The 22,356-nt window shown below is 35.8% G+C and overlaps 2 protein-coding genes across 2 annotated transcripts; both read right to left on the minus strand.

The window, feature by feature from the left end:
• Positions 1-358: 358 nt before the first annotated feature.
• On the minus strand, positions 359-3,558 carry LOC122009373 (VIN3-like protein 2). The gene is made up of 4 exons (XM_042565498.1): positions 2,998-3,558; positions 2,070-2,736; positions 1,512-1,819; positions 359-1,417 (listed from the first exon to the last, which is right to left on the minus strand). The coding sequence occupies exons 2-4, from the start codon at positions 2,585-2,587 to the stop codon at positions 549-551; spliced, it is 1,695 nt and encodes a 564-aa protein (XP_042421432.1). The 5' UTR covers positions 2,588-2,736; positions 2,998-3,558; the 3' UTR covers positions 359-548.
• Positions 3,559-5,120: 1,562 nt separating this feature from the next.
• LOC122009374 (protein HASTY 1-like) lies at positions 5,121-21,899 on the minus strand. Its single transcript, XM_042565500.1, has 22 exons — positions 21,627-21,899; positions 20,257-20,358; positions 19,180-19,323; positions 19,020-19,100; positions 18,675-18,744; positions 18,482-18,552; positions 18,213-18,376; positions 18,047-18,118; positions 17,732-17,969; positions 15,934-15,996; positions 15,573-15,857; positions 13,798-13,911; positions 13,554-13,680; positions 13,293-13,462; positions 13,100-13,201; positions 10,012-10,115; positions 9,587-9,887; positions 8,530-8,765; positions 6,845-7,342; positions 6,468-6,762; positions 6,180-6,363; positions 5,121-5,612 (listed from the first exon to the last, which is right to left on the minus strand). Exons 1-22 carry the CDS (start codon positions 21,735-21,737, stop codon positions 5,533-5,535), a joined length of 3,612 nt encoding a protein of 1,203 aa, XP_042421434.1. The 5' UTR covers positions 21,738-21,899; the 3' UTR covers positions 5,121-5,532.
• Between the last annotated feature and the right edge of the window lie 457 nt (positions 21,900-22,356).

Raw genomic sequence — 22,356 nt, forward strand, 5'->3', positions numbered from 1 at the left:
TTTTAAAATAAAATATAAGAAAAAAATATAACTAAAAAATAGTTTTTATATTTAAAAATAAATTAAAAAATTTAGAGGTCAAACTTAGAAGGGAAGCCTTGACGCAACAGTAAAATTAGTTGATCAAAAAATTATAAATTTGAATCCTAAAAATAATCTCTGGTAAAAAACAGGGTAAAACTATGTATCATAAATCTTTTTCTAAAACTCCACATAATCGAAACTTTATGCATCAGACTGTCCTGTCCTTTTAGAGGTCAATCCTACACCTCTGTAACGAGATGTGACTTGTAAGTGAGATATCACACTCGAGATAAACAAGTCATCCTGATTAGTTTCTAGAAATAACTCCACAAACTGAACAATATTAACCTTGCTATATGAACATTTATTATTTCACAAACTAGTAGCAAAATGGCTAAGAAACAACACGAGTTAAACCAATCACAATCTTCAATCTACTTCAAAATCATAATGAATTAGAAGAAACTAATTCCATTCCGTGACAGTTAAATTGGTTGGCACAGAGTTCAGTTGCAAGCTGATGGTTAGTGCCAAAGCCTTGTGCATAATCCTTTGTGCAGCAATGGTTTCTCCCCTGTGCATATGCCATCCATGAAAGCATCCATCAGTTGGGCCACCAGACTCTCAGGTTCGTCGATCAGAACATCGATGAACGTGCTAACAACCCTTCGTTCCTGAGGGGTAGCTTTCAGACTGAACCAAGTGAGGAACTTCACCCGGAACTCCTTCTCCATGTGCCCCTCGCATTCCAGCCATCTGATCACCTTGACGCAATACTCGTACTGTCTCTCTGCTGATTCCTTCTTGCTGTCAGAATCCGGTGTGTCATTGGCATTCGCCTCACAAGGCCCCAAACTTGATGGCAGTGTTAAATGCCTTTCGTTGTTGTCACTGGCATCCTCGGACGGTAAAACCTTGTGGTGATTGGCATGGTTGTTATCACTGTTGTTTGTTGAACCTTTCTGTGAATCTGATCGAATGATCATTGGTAGCTCAACCATGTCCTGTTCCTTCTTTGAAAACAAAATAAATTCTTCGCCAATGTAAGCACTACCGGAGTTCCGGGTTGAGCATTGGCCGCTATTGCCAATGAGGCCCTGTGTCACACATTTGGCCTCCCACTTACCAAGCTCCTTGATGCTACTAAAAGGAGAAACTCTGAAGTAATATTCAGTTGTAGGGCTAAGTCCCGATATCATAATCTTCGTATCCGGCCTCAGTACAAGGCAGGTGGGTTCTTCTGGATAGCTTACTTCATCGTACTTTCGATACCAAAGCGAACAACCTATAATGTTTTCTTCGAACATATCATCTTGGGATTGAAGAGACACTACGACAGAGAATGGAGATATGTCTTCAAAATCAATATGGAATGCTTGGAAGCCTTTACCAACTGATCGAAACAAATCATGAAACAGTCAGTGCAGCAAAGCAACCGACAGAATCTGAAGTAACCACAAATAGAACATGAAGAGAGAAAATCGCACCAGGAGCATTCGGTAGGTCAGAAGAAGTGGTAAGTAGGGAGTCCGCGACCTCCAGCGCAGAGGCACAGAGCCTTTGAACTTCTGCACCACAATTAAGTCGGTTGACTATGCCCCGTGCCATTACCGTCGAGACCTTGGCAAGAGGTCCAACTTCTTTCTTGAGTATCCTTACAGCCAAGTTGACAACACTTTGTAGCTCTTTGTAGCATTCAGTTCCTTTGAGCATTTTGTGAGACAGAAATAAGCGCTCACATAATACATCAACTCGCCTAGCCTCCTTTGCAGCGAGCATCTGTTTTCGCCAGCATCTGCAGAAATGACGCATAAAAAGTCTGTTAAACACTAGCACAATAGTATCTTTGCCAGCGCGAGTTATTCGATAAGTTCTATGATATGGCAATAAAGTGAAAAACACAGCAATGTATGCTTGAATTGCAGTAAACGGTAAGTAGAATGGCAATATCATTGAAGTACTATAGTTATTAAATAATATTTGTCATGCAAGATCAACTAAAATGACATAAGTTAGAAATCATTGTGTTCTAAATGTCAATTTACCCGATCAGCCAATTTGCTTTCCCACAGCAAACACAATAGAAGCTGGCATCCAATTTTGGGGAACACCCAGTCTTCAATATGCCAGCTTTTTCATGCTTAAGGGCACATTTCAAGTGGCATGACATACCACATGATTTTCCACGATAAGGAGGATCTGAATTGCAAAATAACCATAGACTAGGATCCTTGTTGTCATCGTAATGATGGCAGATGCAGCAAGAACATCGCTTACAGTATCCGACGTCTAGAGTTAATGTGGCTCGACAAGCTGGATTTTGGCAGATTAAGGTGGTGTTGTGCTCTTCTGTGACTTTCACCATAGCATGAGTTGTTATATCAGGAGCAATCTGTATCGCAATTTCTTTTTTCCTTTTCTTCTTCAATCCGTTTTGACTCTTTGGTATGATCGATAAAGGGCTTGCTATATCTTCTTTTCCAATATTTCGAGAAACTAGCTTAAGCAAATGTTCAATCATCTTAGGCTTGCTTACTCCAGTGTACTTCCTTTCTCTTCCCATCTCAGCACAAATTAGTTGGAGAAGCTCCCGACGACTCCACGACTGGAGAATTTCAGGTGCACTGTCAGCCCACCGTGATATTTCATGAACTAGCTCTCTCTTCTCCTCCAAATTTAGATGGCTGCATTTTGAAGGGTCTATTACAAAACCTGGATATTAAAAGGAATGTCAGTTATCAAAAAGTTTCAGTTTCAAAGAATAAATTATTTAAGTGAAATTCTGCAATACATATGGAAGTTTTACCTTATATTTCCATAGCTTTATCATGTAGAATAAGTAATCATGAAATTTTAGGAATTTCAACAAAACACAATGACTGAATACAAATTGATAGCCATCGTGCCCGGTAACGAAGAATTAAAACATAGAGTTGTCAGTGAATGTCTTATACGATAATAACCTAAGTTTACCATGAAATTAGTCTAAACAAAGCCAAATAGGAGGTGATGCAAAGCTTGTAGAAGAATACTCAGAGCAGATGGTCTGAAGATTGATGATACTTTTTGAGTTGCATTATGCTCAGCTCTTGCTTTTGATCATAACTTGAGGCAAAAGGACATCTGATGGTAGATGGAAGAAAAGAAAATGCTCCGGCAATTTAAAGCAAACAACTGAGTCAGTTGCATGACAAGAAGACAAACAGACAGGATAAGCACATAGTGGTAAAAGACAAGGCGAAGCAAACAAGAAAAAGCACAGTCAAATCTGAGGAACCGTCTCATCATAAACTCTCAACTTGCGAGTCAGCTCACACCAGAAAGTCACTTGCTATTTCCTCTTTAAAAGTCATGCTAGGTCCTTTGATTTTTGAGTTGGATAAAGCAGCCAAAAGCTGTTACATGAGCAAAATTCGTAATAGATTTTCAATGACTTAAACGACATGATATTGGATTCTTCCAGAGAAGTGATAATGTCATAAATAAAACAAATATATATGAATGCTTTGCAGGAGAATCTCTTTGCCAGGTTCCGGAACTATCTTGAGAAGTCTAATAACCACTTCTGCCACCAAAATTATTCAAGAAGAAAAACGAATCTTGTTCATAATATGAGGCTTCATCTTGTAGTACAATGGCATAAGGACACAAACAACTGTTTAATGGTGATCTCAGTAACTCTATGTCAAAAACATTTTAGCCTGAATTGTCCACTGTTTCACCCTCAAAATTACGCCAAACAATCGGATTTATCTTTCTGAGCACACTTTCTGAAGGTTATAAATTCAACGACAATAAACCATCAGGGAAATAGAAATAAGCATCCTGGAAAGAAGGCAGGTTGAAGCATACCAGCATGCATGGTCATCCTGTTCAAAAATTCTAAAAAGGACCAATGAAGATTTTGCATAAGAACAATTCAAGAAGCTCTCGGATTTACTTTCTAATAGTCTATTTCTGCATTAGGAGCATACTACATGTAATATCTTTGATAGAAAGAAAGATCTGAACTTTATCCTAAACATTGGATGAAAACTTTCATGCAACAGTGATACATACTCCAGTATTTTTACAAGTAAATCTCAAGTGTCCACACTCTTCCCGTAACCTAATGGCTGAAAACTCCATGGAGCAAAAGAGCTAAAAGGTTTTCAAGTGCACAGCCAGTGTGGCATCTAAGATACAAAAGAAAGCAGGTGAAATTCCAACATGAAAAGAATTCCTACAGTTTAAATTTTAGGCTTTCCGTTATTTGAACAATCCATTCCAAATTTGCAACTTGTAAGCAAAGCACCCTGCAAATAATACTTATTAACTGTTCATAAAATTAATCTTATAAATACGAAGAGAGATAAATATAGATATATAATTGAAAATGTATGATCGAAATATTCTGAGTTTCAATCTCAATATCTTATATGGCAACATTTTATATTTTAATCATGATATTATCTCGAGAGAACTAGATTTTACTATTCGGGATCAATAGTTTGGTAAGACTCGACATTTTAAGTATGAAAAATAAGAAACTATAGCATATTTGATGGTGCAAATTTTAATATAAATGTAGTTTTCGAGAAGATATATAAGTTCTTGGACATCTACTAGCTCTGTTTTTTTTATTGATATTATACACTTTGCTCACTATAACAACTCCAACTTTCAATTTGACCTATTTTTTAAAAAATAATCTAGATATACAGATTTTACCGGTCTAATCCTAAAAGTTAATTTATCTACCGAATAAATCCAAAATATAAATTATAATAAATTCAAAACACAAGTTATACATATTGAAAAAATAAACTTTCAAAATATTCACTCATTTAAAATTAAAATTCTGATCTTTCTGTTGTTAGGAGTGTTTTACCACTACATTACACCAAGAAGACAAAAATATTAAAAGCATTTTTTAAATAAAATAAATAGAATATATAATCTACCCATAAAATTGTCAAACTAACAATATTTAATAACTCCTTCAAGACTTTACTTTTTACTAAATTAAGGTAAAAAATAACTTCTTGCCCATGGAATAAAGTTTAGCTCATACAAACTAATGTGATAAAAACAAAATGTCCCTTTCATAATGATCAAAACAAAGATACTTGTGATTGTTTTGAGAACAAGCAACAGCCTTTTTACTTTTTACTCAGAATTTAGTAGAACTACATTTCTAAGCCACCAATAATTGAGGTATTCAAGTTACAGATCGCCATACTATACAACAGAAACTAACTTCACTGGACAAGTGTGCAACATACACAATCGAATCAGAGATCCTTGCTCAAATCATTGATACATCACGGTTTGAGCTCAAACGACAAAAAGCCTTGCTAAAATCGTAGTAAGAGTTGATTCGCTCTTTAGATATCCTGAATCGGTGCAGCGTTGCCTATAGGATTTGAATCTGGATATCTTGGTTGATCTCTCTCAGCTCACTTTGGAACTTCTTGTGCCATTGTCAATAATGTGATATGTGAGGAACAATATAGAGACCAAAGTATTTCAAGTTATTGCTGCCAAGCCAATGGTGCCATCTTCCTCAGTGTTGTGTCCAGAGTTTGAAGCTGAACTCCTTGCTCTAGCTGAAAAATGTGAATAAAGCAAAAGGCACCGAAAGAATTAAGTCACTCGTCTACAAGGAAATGTCAGAACCACAATATTAGAAATAATATCGATTCAATTGAGCAATTGAAGATTATTTTGTACTTGGACTCTCTCGTGCAAGAGATATCAAATGATGAATCAAACAACAAATTCTAATATGAACACAGTAGTAAAGAGTTAAGAAAAATGGAAACCAAAGCTCGCTGTCCTAAAGCAAGGATTCGACCCTTTGGTGTCAGATGATTCTGATCTTTTACCCAAGGATAGAATTGATGTTACCTTTACCACTGACCCTTTCAATGTTGAACTTCCTAACGTAGACAGACATGAAAATATGGAAGAAAATAATAGGGAAGAACATGTAGAGAAATCTTCACTACTTTTGACTTCTGAAAGGCAGTCATTGGATTATGGTTGTATCTTTTGCAACAATGGTATTCTTTTAATAATAAGAAATCACAAAAGAAATACAATTGAAAATTGTCCCATCGACGACAAAAAAAACAGCATAGAAAGAGATTTGGAAAAGAAGAAAAAAAGTTCACCTGTAACGTTTGTTATGATGTTTGTGGTCCTTAGGGCAGCAAGAGCTCTCAATTTATTTCCAGTAGCTGATAGAAGCAAGCCCTTAAGGAGTTGCTTTTGTTCTTTAGGGCTACTAGTTTTGATCAGAGCATCATCAAAAGCAAGCAAATCATTGCTTGTGATAGAAGGGAGGCTCAACATAACCTATGTATAAAGCAATTACACCTCATTACATTAGTCCTAATTATGGGAAGAAAAAAATTGAATCTAAAGTTTATGACTTAGCACAAATCTTAGTAATAAGATACCTGGCGTGGTGCAGGATCTCTATCTGCCAGATATACATATATTTCACGACACAATCCAAGGAGGTCCGAGCTAATCATGGCATTGGACTCAAGTGATAAAGCTTGAATTAAAGCAAGGAACAAATCCTTGGAGACAATCTCTCTAAGTTCCACACTGCTTGTTATAATAGCAAGAACAATAATCAACCCACAGAAAGGGATAACTTTATTCACAGAATCCCCATCGGTCCATGCCAATGCGTTTATGCCTATTCTCAATGAGTGAAGAGCGAGACCTTGGCGAGTCATGAGGAAGCTGCAGAGCATAAGTTGGAGCAAAGTAAATATACAGGGCACTGTAATGGAATTTGGAATTTTATGTGCGCCAGGGATCTTACGCGACCAAAGAATTTGAGGCAAAGGCATTCAAATCTTTAAGTGAATCAACACGATTACCAGGTCCAAGCTGCTCTAAAGAAGGAAGCCCAGTGTTCAGAGGTGGTGAAGCCAAAGTCGAGAGAAGTGAACACACTTCTCGAGTCAAGTCACGGAGCAACTTTTCCTCCATCACTTCCACCTTCAGCTCCAGACCAGAAAGATTGCCAAAGCAATCAGGAACCTTTACCCTACCTTCGCATAAAAGACTGGACCATGAACAAGCAAGGGTTTGCTGGCAGTGGATCAGTAAAGGGTGTAAGATATTTTCTAGCCAAAGCTCCCATAAGTTTGGAGGACAGAATTTCACCAAAGGAATGATGACTGAGTGGATAAGTAGTCGTAGATGTCTAAACTCCATTGATTGTACATTATCTGTTAGAGCTAATGCAACAGAATGACTCTCCAAGCATTTAAAGAATGTGTCGCCAACGGTTGTCGAAAGTCCTACTACATTGTAGCTACAATGAATCAAACAAATTGTTATTTTTTAGGTGTGACAAATAAAATATACAAGGGCTGCAAGACAATGAAACAACCATAGAGAGGCAAAGATGGAAATAATGCATGGTATAATATCTCATGAAAATCATTTCTTGGTTAACAAACTCTTTCATATATCATATGGCATAAAAGATTAAAGAAAATGTAACCGAAAACAAAAAGAAAGGATTGTGGACCCACAATTATGCCAGACTCCTATATCTTGCATGCAAAATCTATTAGGGTTGCAAGGTTGCAAACATAGTCTCACATTGAAAACATATGGGAAAGGTCATGAGTTTATCAAAGAAGGATATCTCCATTGGTATGAGGCATTTTGGGTAGAGCCCAAAAACAAAACCATGAGCCCAAAGTGGGTAATATCATACCATTATGGAGATATCTTAATTCTTTTAGTCCTAACAGAATCCACCAGCAATATTGCTGAATAAGGGAATATTGAACAAAATGACTAGAATGACAATAGGGGTTTCCAATAACTGCACTAAGATACACTTCAAGCCAAGTTATTATTCCAATAGCTTAAAGCTAGTTTCTTGTTGATTCCTCACTTCAGGAATTGGCATTTCCAAGATTGATGATTCAGAATACATTGAATAAGAATGATAATTTAAATTTAAGGAAATTTGTAATGGTATTTATGTACCAATTAACTTCAGCTTGTTAAAGTCCTCAAGTATCAGAAGTAATTGTAACTTATATGGCAAGTGCCTATAATAATTCACAAGTTATGCTCAACATAATATACTCCGCAATTCTGACTATTTCCTACTCTATTAGAAACAGGCATTAAGTTTGTTGAGAAATGAAATTTTAGTTAGTCAAGGAAATATATTTCCATGTGTAGCTTTTGGTATCAGTGCATGATGTTGCTGTGACTTGTAAGTAGGTTGATCACCTTGGTCTCTTTCTAAGTTGTTAATAAGATTCCAACAAGGAACATTTGTTTACCAATGCAGCTTATGGTTTGGCTTCGCATCCTTAACACATAAATAGTGCAAATCGCTTTGGCCATCCAAGCTGCTTCTTTTCATTTAATAAGACATAATTATTGTTGCTAGCTCAACCAAACAATAAGGATAAGGACACAAAAATCTTTCATGCTTCAAAGAAGTAAAGACAAGCACAGCATTATCATCCTTACCCACTGTCCCTGATTCCCTTTAGCCAATTTCTTAAGTCATTTTCACTTAACTCTTCTTCTCTTATTGTGTCAGCCTGGCGTCCATCTCCTGAAGTAGACAGATCTTTTAGCAATTTAGTGCTTTCACCAAGAAGGCTAGCCTTCTCAGCATGACTCATAGCCTTTGCTGCTCTAATTTCTGCTGGCAAAGCTTCACTTATTGGTGGAGACCATAGAGAATGTATGCATCGTAACAACTGTGGAAGGACAAAAAAACAAGCACTCTAAGTGATTTTATAAGAACTTCATAAAGTACATGTAAGGCATCTATCTAATGCCGTTACAAGTGCTAGTCTTTGACAATGTGATAACAGTGTAAAAGATTTTGTTTTCCTCTATGACTCTAGGTTCACATGCATTAAGCTGTCAGTTATTTCAACACTAGCTACCAATCATATTCAACATAACATATACGTGGTGTACATTACTTGCATAGAAAGTAGGCTAATTGATGAAAGCCTAGACAAGTATAAACGAAGCTTTGTCAAGAGAAACAATATAAATTATGGTAATGTTTCAAGAGAGAAATATAAGAGAAAGAACGCGAGAATGAAAGTGAAACAGAGAAAAAAATAATGTACTTTTAAGCTCTGTTTATTTGTTAGAAATTTCTTTATTGCTTTCTTTCCCTAGTACACTGATCTCTTTCCCAAATGCTCAATTTTGTCTCTCTTCTTTTTTTTCTTCCTCTCCTTTCTTTCCCTTGAAGGAAACAGAAAAAAGGTTTTGACCTAAACAGAATTAAACATAGATAAATTTGGTTTCAACAATATAAAAAAAAAAGTTAAAGAATCGTTAAGTTAGATGAACCAGTACAAGTATCATATTTTTGATATTTTGGATTTGTCAACAAGAAAAAGAAATTGATGGAGCTACAATAAAGAAAATTAAAACTGAAGGGACAAAATAGAGAGGAGCTTTAAAGTGTGTGCTACCATAGGCTAAAAGAAAATTTCTATAAGATTGCAGTATGACCAATCATTAAAGTCGACAAAGAAGCTTTGACAACTTTACTCACCCTCAAGAGAGGAGGCAGCATCCATGACAAATGAGAAGACATAGCATATGGATGAGTAGATGCATCAGTGGCTTCTGAACTTCCCTGTAGATTCATGGCAGGCTTCTTAACTCCACTTCTTTTGAGTGCCTTCTCAAAAAAGGTCACGTTATGGTAAATTGACCACATAAATTGAGGATCAGAGAACAATCGGGTTAGACCAGCTGGATCAGATAAAAATGCATTTTGCCACTCTGACTGGGTCCATTGCTTGCTCAAAGGTTCAAGCAACCAGGCTAATACTTCCTGATGTTGTTGAATCCTGAAAGCAAGATAACATATATAATATTCATTATTCCTCTCCATAAAGAAAGAGGTAAGAAACAGAATGACTATGGATTGCCAAGGTGGATGATGAAGCAATGACCATCAGAGGAGAAACTTACCCAGAAGAAGCTGCCATAACAAGAAATGCTTCGCCTAAAATATTATGCTCACCCCGCAGCAACCGACCTTCTCCTTGAAGATAGGCCATGGTGTCAGCAATGCCCTACAACATTAGAAGTATAGTTTGGCTAAAAATCCAATTAGTTGGCTGCTAACCAGATCCACTACAACTTTTTTCCAACATTTGCACAAGTAATTCACAACAATCACACAAGTAACACCTACATAAAAATATTCAAGTGAACATTTTTACAAGTTGAGATTTCCAAAAATGGTAACTAATAAGCAAAAAATCATAAATACCACTAGAAATAATATTATGGTTAATGCTTAGATCAAAGAAAAAGCCCTTCTGCAGTTCTGCTACATCTGCATAGCTTGACCCTTTACAAATCATTCTATGGATGAAAAGCCTACTACCAGGATGCCCTTCTGAAAACAAATTATGCATTATGAAGATCCTAGTATCCAAAAACACATGGCAAAACCCAAATTTACACTCACAAGTATTCCACAGCACTAACAAATAGCAGGTATTGGAACAAAAAGGCATGTCAGAGCAACCTTGTGACTATTATCAAACTAGTTCACTTAATAAAACACTTGCTGTTTCTCTCTCATGACTAATATATTATTGGGAGCATCTGCGAGAATCTGACAACTTCCATACCGCTGCTCTCCCTTTTGAATGAGGCCAGATGATTCTCAGATAACAGAAGAAAAGATAATTGACCAGATGTGTAAAGAAATACCTTGTTGGTGCAAAAATACATGTTTTATGTTGATAAAAAAAATATCTTTAGGCAAATTGGACCAAAGTTCGTATAAAATTATTAGGGGTGTCAATTCGGGTGGGTCGAGTCGGGTTGGGTCGGGTTGAGTTTTTTTTTTTTTTTAACCCAACCCGAACCCGACCTCAACCCAAAACACCTAAACCCGAACCCGAACCCGATCAACCCGATCCCGACCCATATAACCCGAAAATCCGATTCAAATGACTTTTTTGGGCTATTTTCCTATAATTCTTCACTTTTATCTCAATACTCCATCATTATCATACAAATATATATAAAAACATCTAATTTTTAAAATAAAATTTGATTTAACCCCAAAAAAACCCACAAAACCTTATATTTAAGTCAACCCGGGTCAACCCGACCCAACCCGAAAATTTTTACTCTCAACCCTCCAACCCGAACCCGAAAATGCCCAACCCGAACCTGATTTTTGGTCGACTCGGGTTAGGTCGTGGTCGGGTTCATTTTTGACACCCTAAAATTATCTACTTTTGAATCTAGCCAAACAATAGCAACCTTTTTGAATCATTCACAATTTTTAAGATGTTGTCCTGATCAGTGATGATTGCTTGAGTATATACGTATGATGCACATATTTGGTTAGAAGTCTTCTATTTGACAACAAAACTCCTCAAATGCCTTATGAATGATGTGCAATCTTATATCACAGCCATAAACAGTTGACTCTATGTAGCCAACACACTGTGATGGAGAATTTCATGCCATATTGCAAAGTGAATCTGTGAAACATCTGGATTGATAATGAGCTCTAATCAGTTTATGCAATGGTCTATCTCCTATTTCTTCATTGCCATATGCATTTGCTATGTTCCCTATTTATGTAACTTTCGCAAAGGAAAGGACTGCGGTCAAAATCAACAATACAAATAAGAGAATAAGATTTTTTTTTACAAAAAAAAAGTGAGCAACTACAAAAGAGGCAACCCCCCTTACATATGCCAATCTATAAATCTAGCATAAAGTCCCCCAATATCTGTTTTGTGAAGCCAACTAGAATATTTCCTCGAGACTTGTGTTGGAATGTCTTACAAAAATATTCTAAGCAAAACTTAGCATATTTGCTTTACAAGTTTATTTGTAAATTTTTATAGGTTGTCATAGTTGCAAATTTTCTACCACACGACAAAACTACCAGACTGGTTGTATGAGCCATGGGTTAAAGTGAACACCATTGATGCTGCAAAGTAAGGATGTATCAACTATGCAAAGAAAATATTGCAAATTTCATTAATATCATTGACTCAATAGTCTAAAATGGTTTATTACATAGAGTAGAAACCGTTGAACTAAAGGCATGTATGGCCGATACAAGTAGGGATTTAACATTGACATTGTCATGGCTGGGATGAACAGAAATAGCATGACATTAGTAGCTATTCAAACACACCATAGGTAGTATAACTTTCATCAATACCTAAGTTGTCACAATTCCTTCCGAATTCAAATTGGTTCTTGGTACTACAGACCATCTAGTCAAATCCCATAGGACATGAACAATCTCATGACAGAAATATTCATTCTTTTTTGCTTGTATCCAATATTCTGTTGGCTATGTGTGAATCTGATTAGACCTTGAAATGTTCATTATTAGTTTAAGTTTCTCAATTGTTTATTAAGTTGTTCACCTTTTAGTATAATCAACATTATCTAGAAATTAATACTAAACATTTGAAAATTAGGAGGATCCAAACAAGCTCAAATCTGAAAGAACTAAGATTGATGGGGAGAATTGACTCATACAATGAGAGTTTAAGAGTCAATCATTGGGATTCAGAATTGAGGCTCCATTGCTAGAGGGCTTTGCCATGGAGAAGTGGTTAATTAAAAGAATTACAGGGAAAACGTTATAAAAAAGGCTACATTAGGTACTAGGGTCCCCTTAAAGAATAAGCATTGGTGCAATACTTGTAGGCATGGTGAATACTATGATTTACCCATCAATCAGTCCATCAAATACAGATGGATCCAACTTTTATAGCCCCACTTCTAGGCTTCCATTGGTATGCATAGAACTGTTAAATGGTACCAAAAGTTAAGGATTACCAGAAGGAATTAAGAAATTAATTGATTAACTAATATCTTTAACAGGTTGCATTTGTTGGCCAGTAAGGTTACACGCACTATTCTAACCAGTTTCCAGCATTGTATTTTAGTGGTTAACATCACAACCCATACAAGATACAATTGTGAATAATTTAATAACTAAAATCAAGATTGTATAAATTCACAAAGGTTTGTGCCTTTGAATTCATGAGCAAGTTGAAATTACCTTCATATGAGGAAGAAGACTTCTCCCAGCAGCTTTGGCGATGCGGATAAATGATGTACAAATTTGCAGTCTAGCATGTCGAGTATTATTTAAAGAAGGATCCTGCACAATAGTGTAAAGTATCCATAACTCAGAGAAGATAATATAACTGAAGTTAAGATGTTTCATTCAGGAAATAGGCCTTTTGACAAACCTTGATTGCAATAGGAAGTGATGTTAACAGCTCAAAAAGCCTATTAACAACACTAGCAATTGTGTCGGAATAATATTTGAAATAAGGTCCCAACGAATCCAAGTATCTACAGAGAATTACTGCAAGTGCTGGTTCAGTCCATCTTAAGGAAAGGAAATGTTGAAGAAGACCTGAGTATGGCGGCAGCAGGGAATTTAATTATGCAATAAAGTAACTGAAACATACAAGCCTTCATCAATGACATGGAGCACAAAGGCCAACCTTCAAAAGTACTGTGTAATTGCAACTTGGACTCAGCAACAATATTCACAAATTCAACTGGGCCATCAAAAATTGCACCGGCAACTGTTTCAAGTCCCATTTGAGCACTCTCTAGCATTGCTAATTCCTAAGGTTCAAGCACACACAACAACAACAACAACAACAAAACTCTGCTTAAATTAGATCAGGAATAAATTTTGTTTCCAGTAAATGACCTAGGCTTCTACTAATTCAAGTGTCAAACCTGAGCTGACACAGAAGCATGAGCACAATTTTTAAAAATCATAGTAATTCTCTCTGAAACTCTTGTTGCAGCAAGCAATGGCTTTTGAACAGCAATAAGTTTAATAAGCTCCAGCTGTATCAAATAATACAGTACAAGATTGTGAAACTACATCCAATAGTAATCTAACAAAGTATGAGATCTCCAAATTATTATCAGCAGATAATGCCTTCCTCAGTTATCCAGTTATGGAACCCGTGAAATCAACTAGATTTGGGTATAAAACATTACAAAGTTGTAAATTCACACATTGATCAAGGGTTCAAAACTGACTAGTGCCTACTAGCTAATACACTTGTACACTCAATAAATTTTTATGATAATCAATCAAACATTATATCATAACCGACTATAAGTCAAAACATGTTGCTGGAGACAATATCCCAGCAACAAATATGAAACGGGCAAAAAAAAAAACAGTCACCCATAGGACAACCAGAGAACTTGCAATAACTTCTGCAATTAATTTTTTAAAACTTCCTAGAGGAAAACTATATTTAAAACTTAAATCTGATATATAGCACACATTACTGATAATCTTTTCTTTGGAAGTGTAGTTTCACCTATTGAACAGTTCAATAAGTTAATGGTTGTAAAAAAAATTTATCCAAAGAAGGCATGAGAAGACACAGCACCTGAAGTTCCATATGTGATGTGCAATAATATGTAACATAAAAATGAAATTTTCCCATAGAGAAGGATAAAGAGTCGACCAAAATTAAGGCTTTTTTATCACCAAGGTTTGAGAAGTTTATGCAGAAAGCAATTAGGTTACCACGCAGCTCACATACAATATGGCAACTATGTGGATGCATATGTGATTTGTAATGAAATACCATCTAATCAAGTTTCAGAACATACAAATAAACACTAAGCAGAACATATTGCCACAGTTTAACAAGCATCAAAAACAAATGTGCAAAATTATTAGTCATTAGAAAAGCACACCCTAAAAAACTTCATAATCATAAAACATAATTTAATTTGTCAATCCTTACACTTACTCCAAATTTAGTGGTGGTTCAGTGGTTCTAAGATCCTCAGTTTTCTTCTTGATATACAAAAAAATTAGAGCTCTCTTGGTCAAGTGCACAAATTTGCCTTAGGCTTATAGTAAATCCCATATAAATCCTTAGCTAATGACCCTTTTTTTTCTAAATCAAGATTTTAATGATTCCTTTACACATCTACCTTTTGAAGTAAAAAAGATTTAGTCCCTTCTGATGTAATCAGATTAAATATGAACTAGATAATTAAATACACAAACTCTATTCATATATGCGCATATGGCTGCATAGACCGCTTTCTAAGACAATGTTGATGACTAAATTACTGCTGGTATAAGAAAATTGTGGTAGCCAAAAGCACTAAACAACTAAACAGATTTAATGCACAAAGAAACTAGAATTTTTGTTACTTTTTCTAATGAAAAGTAAGAACTAAAAAATGTCTGGGAAAAAGGAGGACGAAATGTCAGGGGAAAAGGAAGATTTCATATCAAATCTTATCCACAATGAGCATGACGTTGTTCACCAAAAACACGACATTAAAGTTAAGGAGAAGTTAGTCACTAATTACTAATGTAAAATGAGAAAGTTACAGGCTCACGTGATTCTTCCATGTGTTTGATGATACATCTTATAAATTGTAATGCAATAGAACTCATCATCTGTTCAAGTGATTCTTCCATGTGTTTGATGATGCATCTTATAAATTGTAATGCATAGAAGTCATACCAGCCTAGAGCGATACTGACTGAAGTCAGTTTTTGAATCAAACTCATCATCCCATAGTTCAAAGTCATTCTGAGTAGATAGATTGCCTGCAGATGGATTTTTCTTCAACATTCTCAGGAAAGAAATATCCAAGATAGCTGCACAAATGTCATCATTGACAAGGACTGACATGATAATCTTCTCTTTCTCGGAGGGTTTGGAGGCAATTCCCAAATTGCCAACAAAATTTTCACCCAAACTATGTCCAGAACTTTTCCCCTTTGAAACAGGTTCTCTCATTATTACCTGTGCATCGCAGGTATAGATAATAAATGACGCTAGCTGTGTGTTTAAGAAATCCAGAGCAAGAAGTTATACTTACGAGCCAAAAGAGCAAGGATTGATAATGGAGGGCAAACTTTACATGTTGGTAATACTCCAGCATCTGAAAAGAGAAGGTATGCAATTAAAACCTAGATATAACCAACATAATGCAAATAAAATATAAACAAAGAGATTATAGATCCTATGAATACATTGTCAAGTTCAACCAATTAGTAGATTGGGTATTGAGAAGTGTGGATATATTTGCAGATAATAAATAAATAATATAATAATAATTAAATTATCTGCATTGTTGGGTTCATCAAAGAGGGAAATCAGTATGCTGAAAGAGACGTGAGAACTAGAAGTTGTTCATTTGGATGAGAGAAAGTATCAAAAATCCTAGAAAGAGGTTACATCCAACTAAGCAAACGGACAATTCTTCTCAGTTATAACAGCTGGACAGCAACAGCCGATTCAACTAATAACACCAAGAACCAAATTCCCTGTCAAATTGCATAAAAAGGATCCACCCATGTTTGTTGCAAATATTAAAGATCACTTTGAAATTTTCAGGGTCTAGATCTAAACTATAAATGTTATTTATCATTTTCTCATTTCCAATATACCTAGTAATCTTAATGAAACCAGGTTATTAAAAACCACAAAAAGGTACCACTGTCCCATCATTCTGGCCATCAACAATAATACTGCTTTTCTCCTTTCTTATTTGGGCTTCTCTCTCATGAGATCATCCACCAAAATATAAAATCCCTCCAGATTCCAAACTGAGACACAGATCTACCTTGTATTGTGTCAAATGACATAAGCCTAATCTCATTTTATCATCCCCATTCAATGACACCATACCATAAATTAGCAAAGCCCCATCGTACAATTTGTTAAAGAAGATCCCCAAGGGGCTTTACAAACCACCAACATCATCAGAGGCAGTGCTTCAACTTGCTATCTTTATTGCCCATTGGCTATCCATCTCGCTGGATCATTCAACATGAACCCTCCAATCTCCCATGCTCAGCGGGCACCAAAAGCATCAACCCCCAAACCTCTCCTGATGCCGCAAATCAAGAAACAAGCATTGACAACCCCTGTTGCTATGATAAACATATAACCCATTAGGATTTGGTGACATGGGTACAACAACATCAATACCAAGCTCATGTTGTAAACATAATTGCCCCCGTCGTTTCTCTTTGACCAACACAGCTGCTATTGTCCATGTCCACAACCACCTACAACAATAGCAGTCCTTCCTCTCAATCAATCTCGGCATCAAAGGATACCAAGCTGAATCACCCACCCAAAAAACGTTGGCACCTTCAACCCTAATCTCTTCATCGACTCACAAGCAAAATCACCCTTTACTAGCAAGAACTGTTTCTAGCATCACTATATCGCCATCAAATTGATCACTTCTTTCCAATCACCACCTCGTGTTTGTTGTAGTAACAACTAGCAAGATCTTTAGATCGCACAACAAGAATCATGCAGAGGGAGACATGTTCTGCCATAGGCCATTGATGAGAAGGAAGACAAGGATTGTTTTTTTAATTAGTTAGAACACCTAGTGAGCCCTGCTGGGCCCTTAAAAAGAGAATTATTGTTTTCTAAACAAGTATATCAAAAAGCTGTGCCCTATCACTTCATAAAACCTATGGAAACCCGATGTAAAGAATTTTGTACTTAAGGAACCCAACTTTAACATTACCCACACCTGATACTTCTGGAATCTGATCTATCAAACATTGAGCGAAAATGCTACTCATTTCAACAAATATGTTGAAGGGAACTATTTGAGCATCATCTGCATAATATAAGAAGGCACTAGGTCTCACCTGTTGAAGAAATTGAGAAGTCATTGCTCCATCACCAGTAATACATTGCACATTGGAAGAAGCTAAAGTTACCATACACTCACATATAGATTCCATAAACTCAATCTCAGTTTCATCAATTGCACTAAAGTTTGACTTAGATTTATTGAAAAAATCTCTTGAAATGTTCATTAAAATTTGGAAGACAGACATCATTGCAGAATCAAACTCCACAGCTGTATTATCAGTGGGCCTTTTCCTGTATGTACAAGACAAAGATTAAACATTGATCAACCATAGCACTGGCACAGATTTATTCTGATGCATACATCATACCTTTGAGAAAGGAATTTAAAAAACTCACAAGCATGGAGGCGAAATTCATTATAAGGCAATATGCATCCACACCTGTCAGGAAGAAATGATTATCCCTATCAGGGGCAATCTTCAAGTTATCTATTTTTTCTAAATAATAGATGTTCAGATAATAATATATGCATACCCATGGATCAAACCATATTTTGCAAGATCAGGCACAGGAGCCCATTCAGTATACGCATTTACAGCATTCAGAGAAGCTATTACGGCAGTTGCGTGTTGTTTTGCAGCATCTAATTGTTGTGCCATGAACTCTCTCAAAGCAGCTCCAAAATGTTTCTCAAGCAACTAAAACAAAAGTTTCTCTTTTACTTGATTAACAATATCCTTGGTCTTAACACTTTGCCTAACTAAACAAATAACCTCTTTTTTACTGAGGTTCACCAAACTTACAGTGTATAATAGTGGTAAAATTTCAGCCAATGATTCAGTAAGCCCACGCAACAATACTCTTCTCCTGTCACCTGTTACACTCCCAGAAACATATGATGTCATGAAGGTACTATTTTTCTTCCCATTAATCTATATCCACTAACAACTCAATTGTGGAAATTAAAAATTGTTCCCTAAGAAAATCTTATAGAACCTTCTAGGTCTTCATTATGAACTGTGATGTCTTCAGGAAGCCACCTCAGCACCATGGCAACTAACTCAGCCTGATTCAAAACAAACAATATACCAATCATCAAGAAAAGGGCAGCCAGGTGCACGAAGCTCCCGCCATGCGGGGTCCCGGGGAAGGATCCATTGTACGTAGCCTTACCCTGCTTTTTGCAAGAGACTGTTTCCAGGATTCGAACCCGTGACCTTTTGGTCACATGGCAACAACTTTACCGTTGCGCCAAGGCTCCCCTTCAATATACCAATCATCAAGAGCAGAGCTAAAATAAAAAAGAGACTAGAAAAGAAAAGACATTGAAGTGATTAGTACCTCAATGGGACCTTTGGCTGATAGAGAAACCAGAGTTGGTAGAAGTTCATGCCAAAGTGCTACTCCTTCTCGTCGCACAACCTTATGCCAGCAAAGGCCAATGATATAACTCTATGCATAATGTAGAAATATCATTGTAAAGATCAGGAAATAAAAGCACCTCAGCAACTAAAGCAGCTGTTTGACTCTTCAATGCCCATTCCTCCTGATGGTTCACCACCTCTGAGATTATACTAATTGTAAGGTTTGCAAACTCTCTCCTTTCTGTAATGTTGAACTCATCCCATCTATATCGAACCAAATGCTACAGAAAATACAAGTAAAATCACCATACTGACATCTTGTTATACATGCAATATGATTATAATTCTTAAGTAGCTATTGAATGGTATATAAGGAAAAAGAGTTATCCCAGGACTACAGAGATATAACAGATGAAATCTTTCTCCATAATACAAAAATGAGTTAGCAGAGATGGAATTAATCAGACCTAAAAAGGTGCAGCAGTTAAGAAAAAGGAACCAATTTATATATTTATATTGTTAACAAGAACTAGCAACATATCAAAGTCATTCATTTACAAGCAAACAAAATGAAGTATGAATTATCTATACCTAACTATGTTGAAAAAAGCCATAAACATAAGCTCAAGTCAAAGAATAACCAATTAGATATAGATGACTAAAATTAGCATCTAACTTTTAAATTTTAAAAAGTATTTCAAATAACTTAAGCTTATTTCAACTGATTTAGACTCTATATTTGCACAGGGAAAATTTTTTGCATGCACATCATTGTCAATTTTGAGACTCCGCCCCTTCTTTTCTATTTAATATAATCAAAGATTTTTTTTCTTTCTTTTTCATTACAATGAACTAGGTCATTTTTTGATGGGTAATGTTCATTCTAACAAGCAGAACCGAATTTTTTTGATAGAATTTATTTCTTAATTGTATAAAATATGAATCGTCCTAAACCACAAAGGACTAAATGAATACCATGTTTCTTTTATAATCAATTCAAATATATGATACATATTATTTTATATGAATGGCATTGTATTATGTAAAGTACAAACTGTGAATCATATTAGACTAAAAAAAATTATGCTATAATCTGCAACAAATGGATTTAGTGAATTTGATTATATGTATTCCCTTTTAAAAGGATGTGACCGTTAAAAATCAAGCATTTCCCTTTTATGTTCAATGTAAGATAAGGATCAATAAGCACAGACCTGCAACATCTTAAACCCATGTAGTCGAATCTCAGAGGTCCAATCACTTCGAACTAGGAGAAGAGATGTGCTAGCCAAAGTTCGAACATTCCCACTCTTGACCTACATAGCATAGTGAGAACAAAGACCAATGTCACACATAAAAAATTCAGATAGAGTAACCTAGGCACTGATTAAGTCATTTGAACAAAGCACCTAAAAGTTAAAGATGGCTATGCAGCAATAATCAAAGATATACTAGATTTCCCTAAGTACGGCTATGAAACAATAGTCAAAGATACACTAGATTTCTCTCTAGTAATGAAACGGAAACAGACAATTAAACAGGGCATAATGTCTAGGAATCATAGTCATCCATATGCGTTAAGAAGTTGTAGAAATAATTGAAAGAACTTGACTGGATAAGTATTCTCAAACTTCAAGTCTGGCCCCAATTTCACATGCTACTCTTCATATGCTACAAACTGAATGACCATTTTCTCCAATACAGAAATGAACCCGACGCAAATAGCATGTTATGTGAATTACAAAAATGTAAAAGGAACCAAACCATCACGAACATCTCAGTTATGCATATCTTTTTCTTTTCTTACATCTTTGAGCAACCACATTCACTATTTATCTTTTGAATGCATCAGATTTCAACAAAGAAAATGAGCTTTGTAATGACAAGGAATATGTCTAGCCTTGTAGTCAGCAAATAGTTTATTGCTTGGATTCAACTGCATTATATAGGGCATAATTTTTTGCATTCTCTTCATGAAGCACTACATTTAAGGGCAGTACTACAAATATATGTGTGCGGTTAATTGAACCTCCTTTGTTGGTCTCATCTTATTCATTGATCATTTTCACTACAGATTTCTAAAATATAATCGATTTTATAGTGTGAAATCAGATTTCAACCGGGACAACTATATCTAATAATGTAAGCCAGGTCATTAAAAGTGAACTGGAATTCTTTTACATAATTTTTTTTCATCAAACACACTGTACGGGTAGTGTTTCTGTATTTAGCAGAGTGATTAACCAAGGTTCTACTTTCCTCAACTTATCCTACTCATCCGAAATATAAGCTCTTACAGCACATAATACAACCAGTCTTCAAGTATAGAAACCACTAGAAATTCAGTGACGCGCATTTCCAAATGTTCACAAACAATGTATTAATTTTCGTGTTTTCATCTTATTTTGCTTCCTGGATTCACTCGACCACGCCCATTTTTCAAGGCTGGAGTGGAAACTTCATGGCAAAATGAGTCGTTTCTATAGTAGTATTGCAAAAGAACCCCGATTGAACATCTACAAAGTGCGAACAGGAACCGATCGAATTAAAGCAAACGAGCGATTCAAGAGAGTCGGGTGCTGACGGATTCCAAGTAGGCGACAGCGGCCTTGCGGGAATCGGGGGGAGAGTTCCAATCCAGTGCGGCGGCGATGGCTTGGGCGACGGTGGCGGCCGTGCTGCTGCAGTCGTCCATGGCGCGTCCAGATCGATCGACCAGTTGGGGCTTTAAGCAGTAGACTAAGCAATCAATCGCGTCGAACGCATTAGGGTTCGAGGGAAACGGAATCGCTAGGAGGAATCAGGAACCGCCTTCTCCAGTGACGGTGAGAAGAGAGAGAGAGAGAGAGAGAGAGAGAGAGAATGGGAAAGAGGCGATTAACGGCGGTGATTTTGGATATTTATAGTCATGAACAAAAAAAATTTATTGTCATTTAACGGCGGTGTTAAATTTTATTTAATAATTTCATTTATTTTAAAAAAAATTTATGATTATGTAATTCTAAAAAAATAATATAAATTATTCATGAGCAAAATATTAGTTTTCAAACTTATCAAAAAAAAACTAATACATATTTATTCAAGAACATCAAGCTAACTAGAGGTGTCGAAATAGACCAAATTCATGCCCAATCAATCCAAATCTGTCAAACTTATTTTAAAATAAAATATAAGAAAAAAATATAACTAAAAAATAGTTTTTATATTTAAAAATAAATTAAAAAATTTAGAGGTCAAACTTAGAAGGGAAGCCTTGACGCAACAGTAAAATTAGTTGATCAAAAAATTATAAATTTGAATCCTAAAAATAATCT

This window comes from Zingiber officinale, chromosome 8A (genome assembly GCF_018446385.1).
Source record: "Zingiber officinale cultivar Zhangliang chromosome 8A, Zo_v1.1, whole genome shotgun sequence".
NCBI classification, from domain to species: domain Eukaryota; kingdom Viridiplantae; phylum Streptophyta; class Magnoliopsida; order Zingiberales; family Zingiberaceae; genus Zingiber; species Zingiber officinale.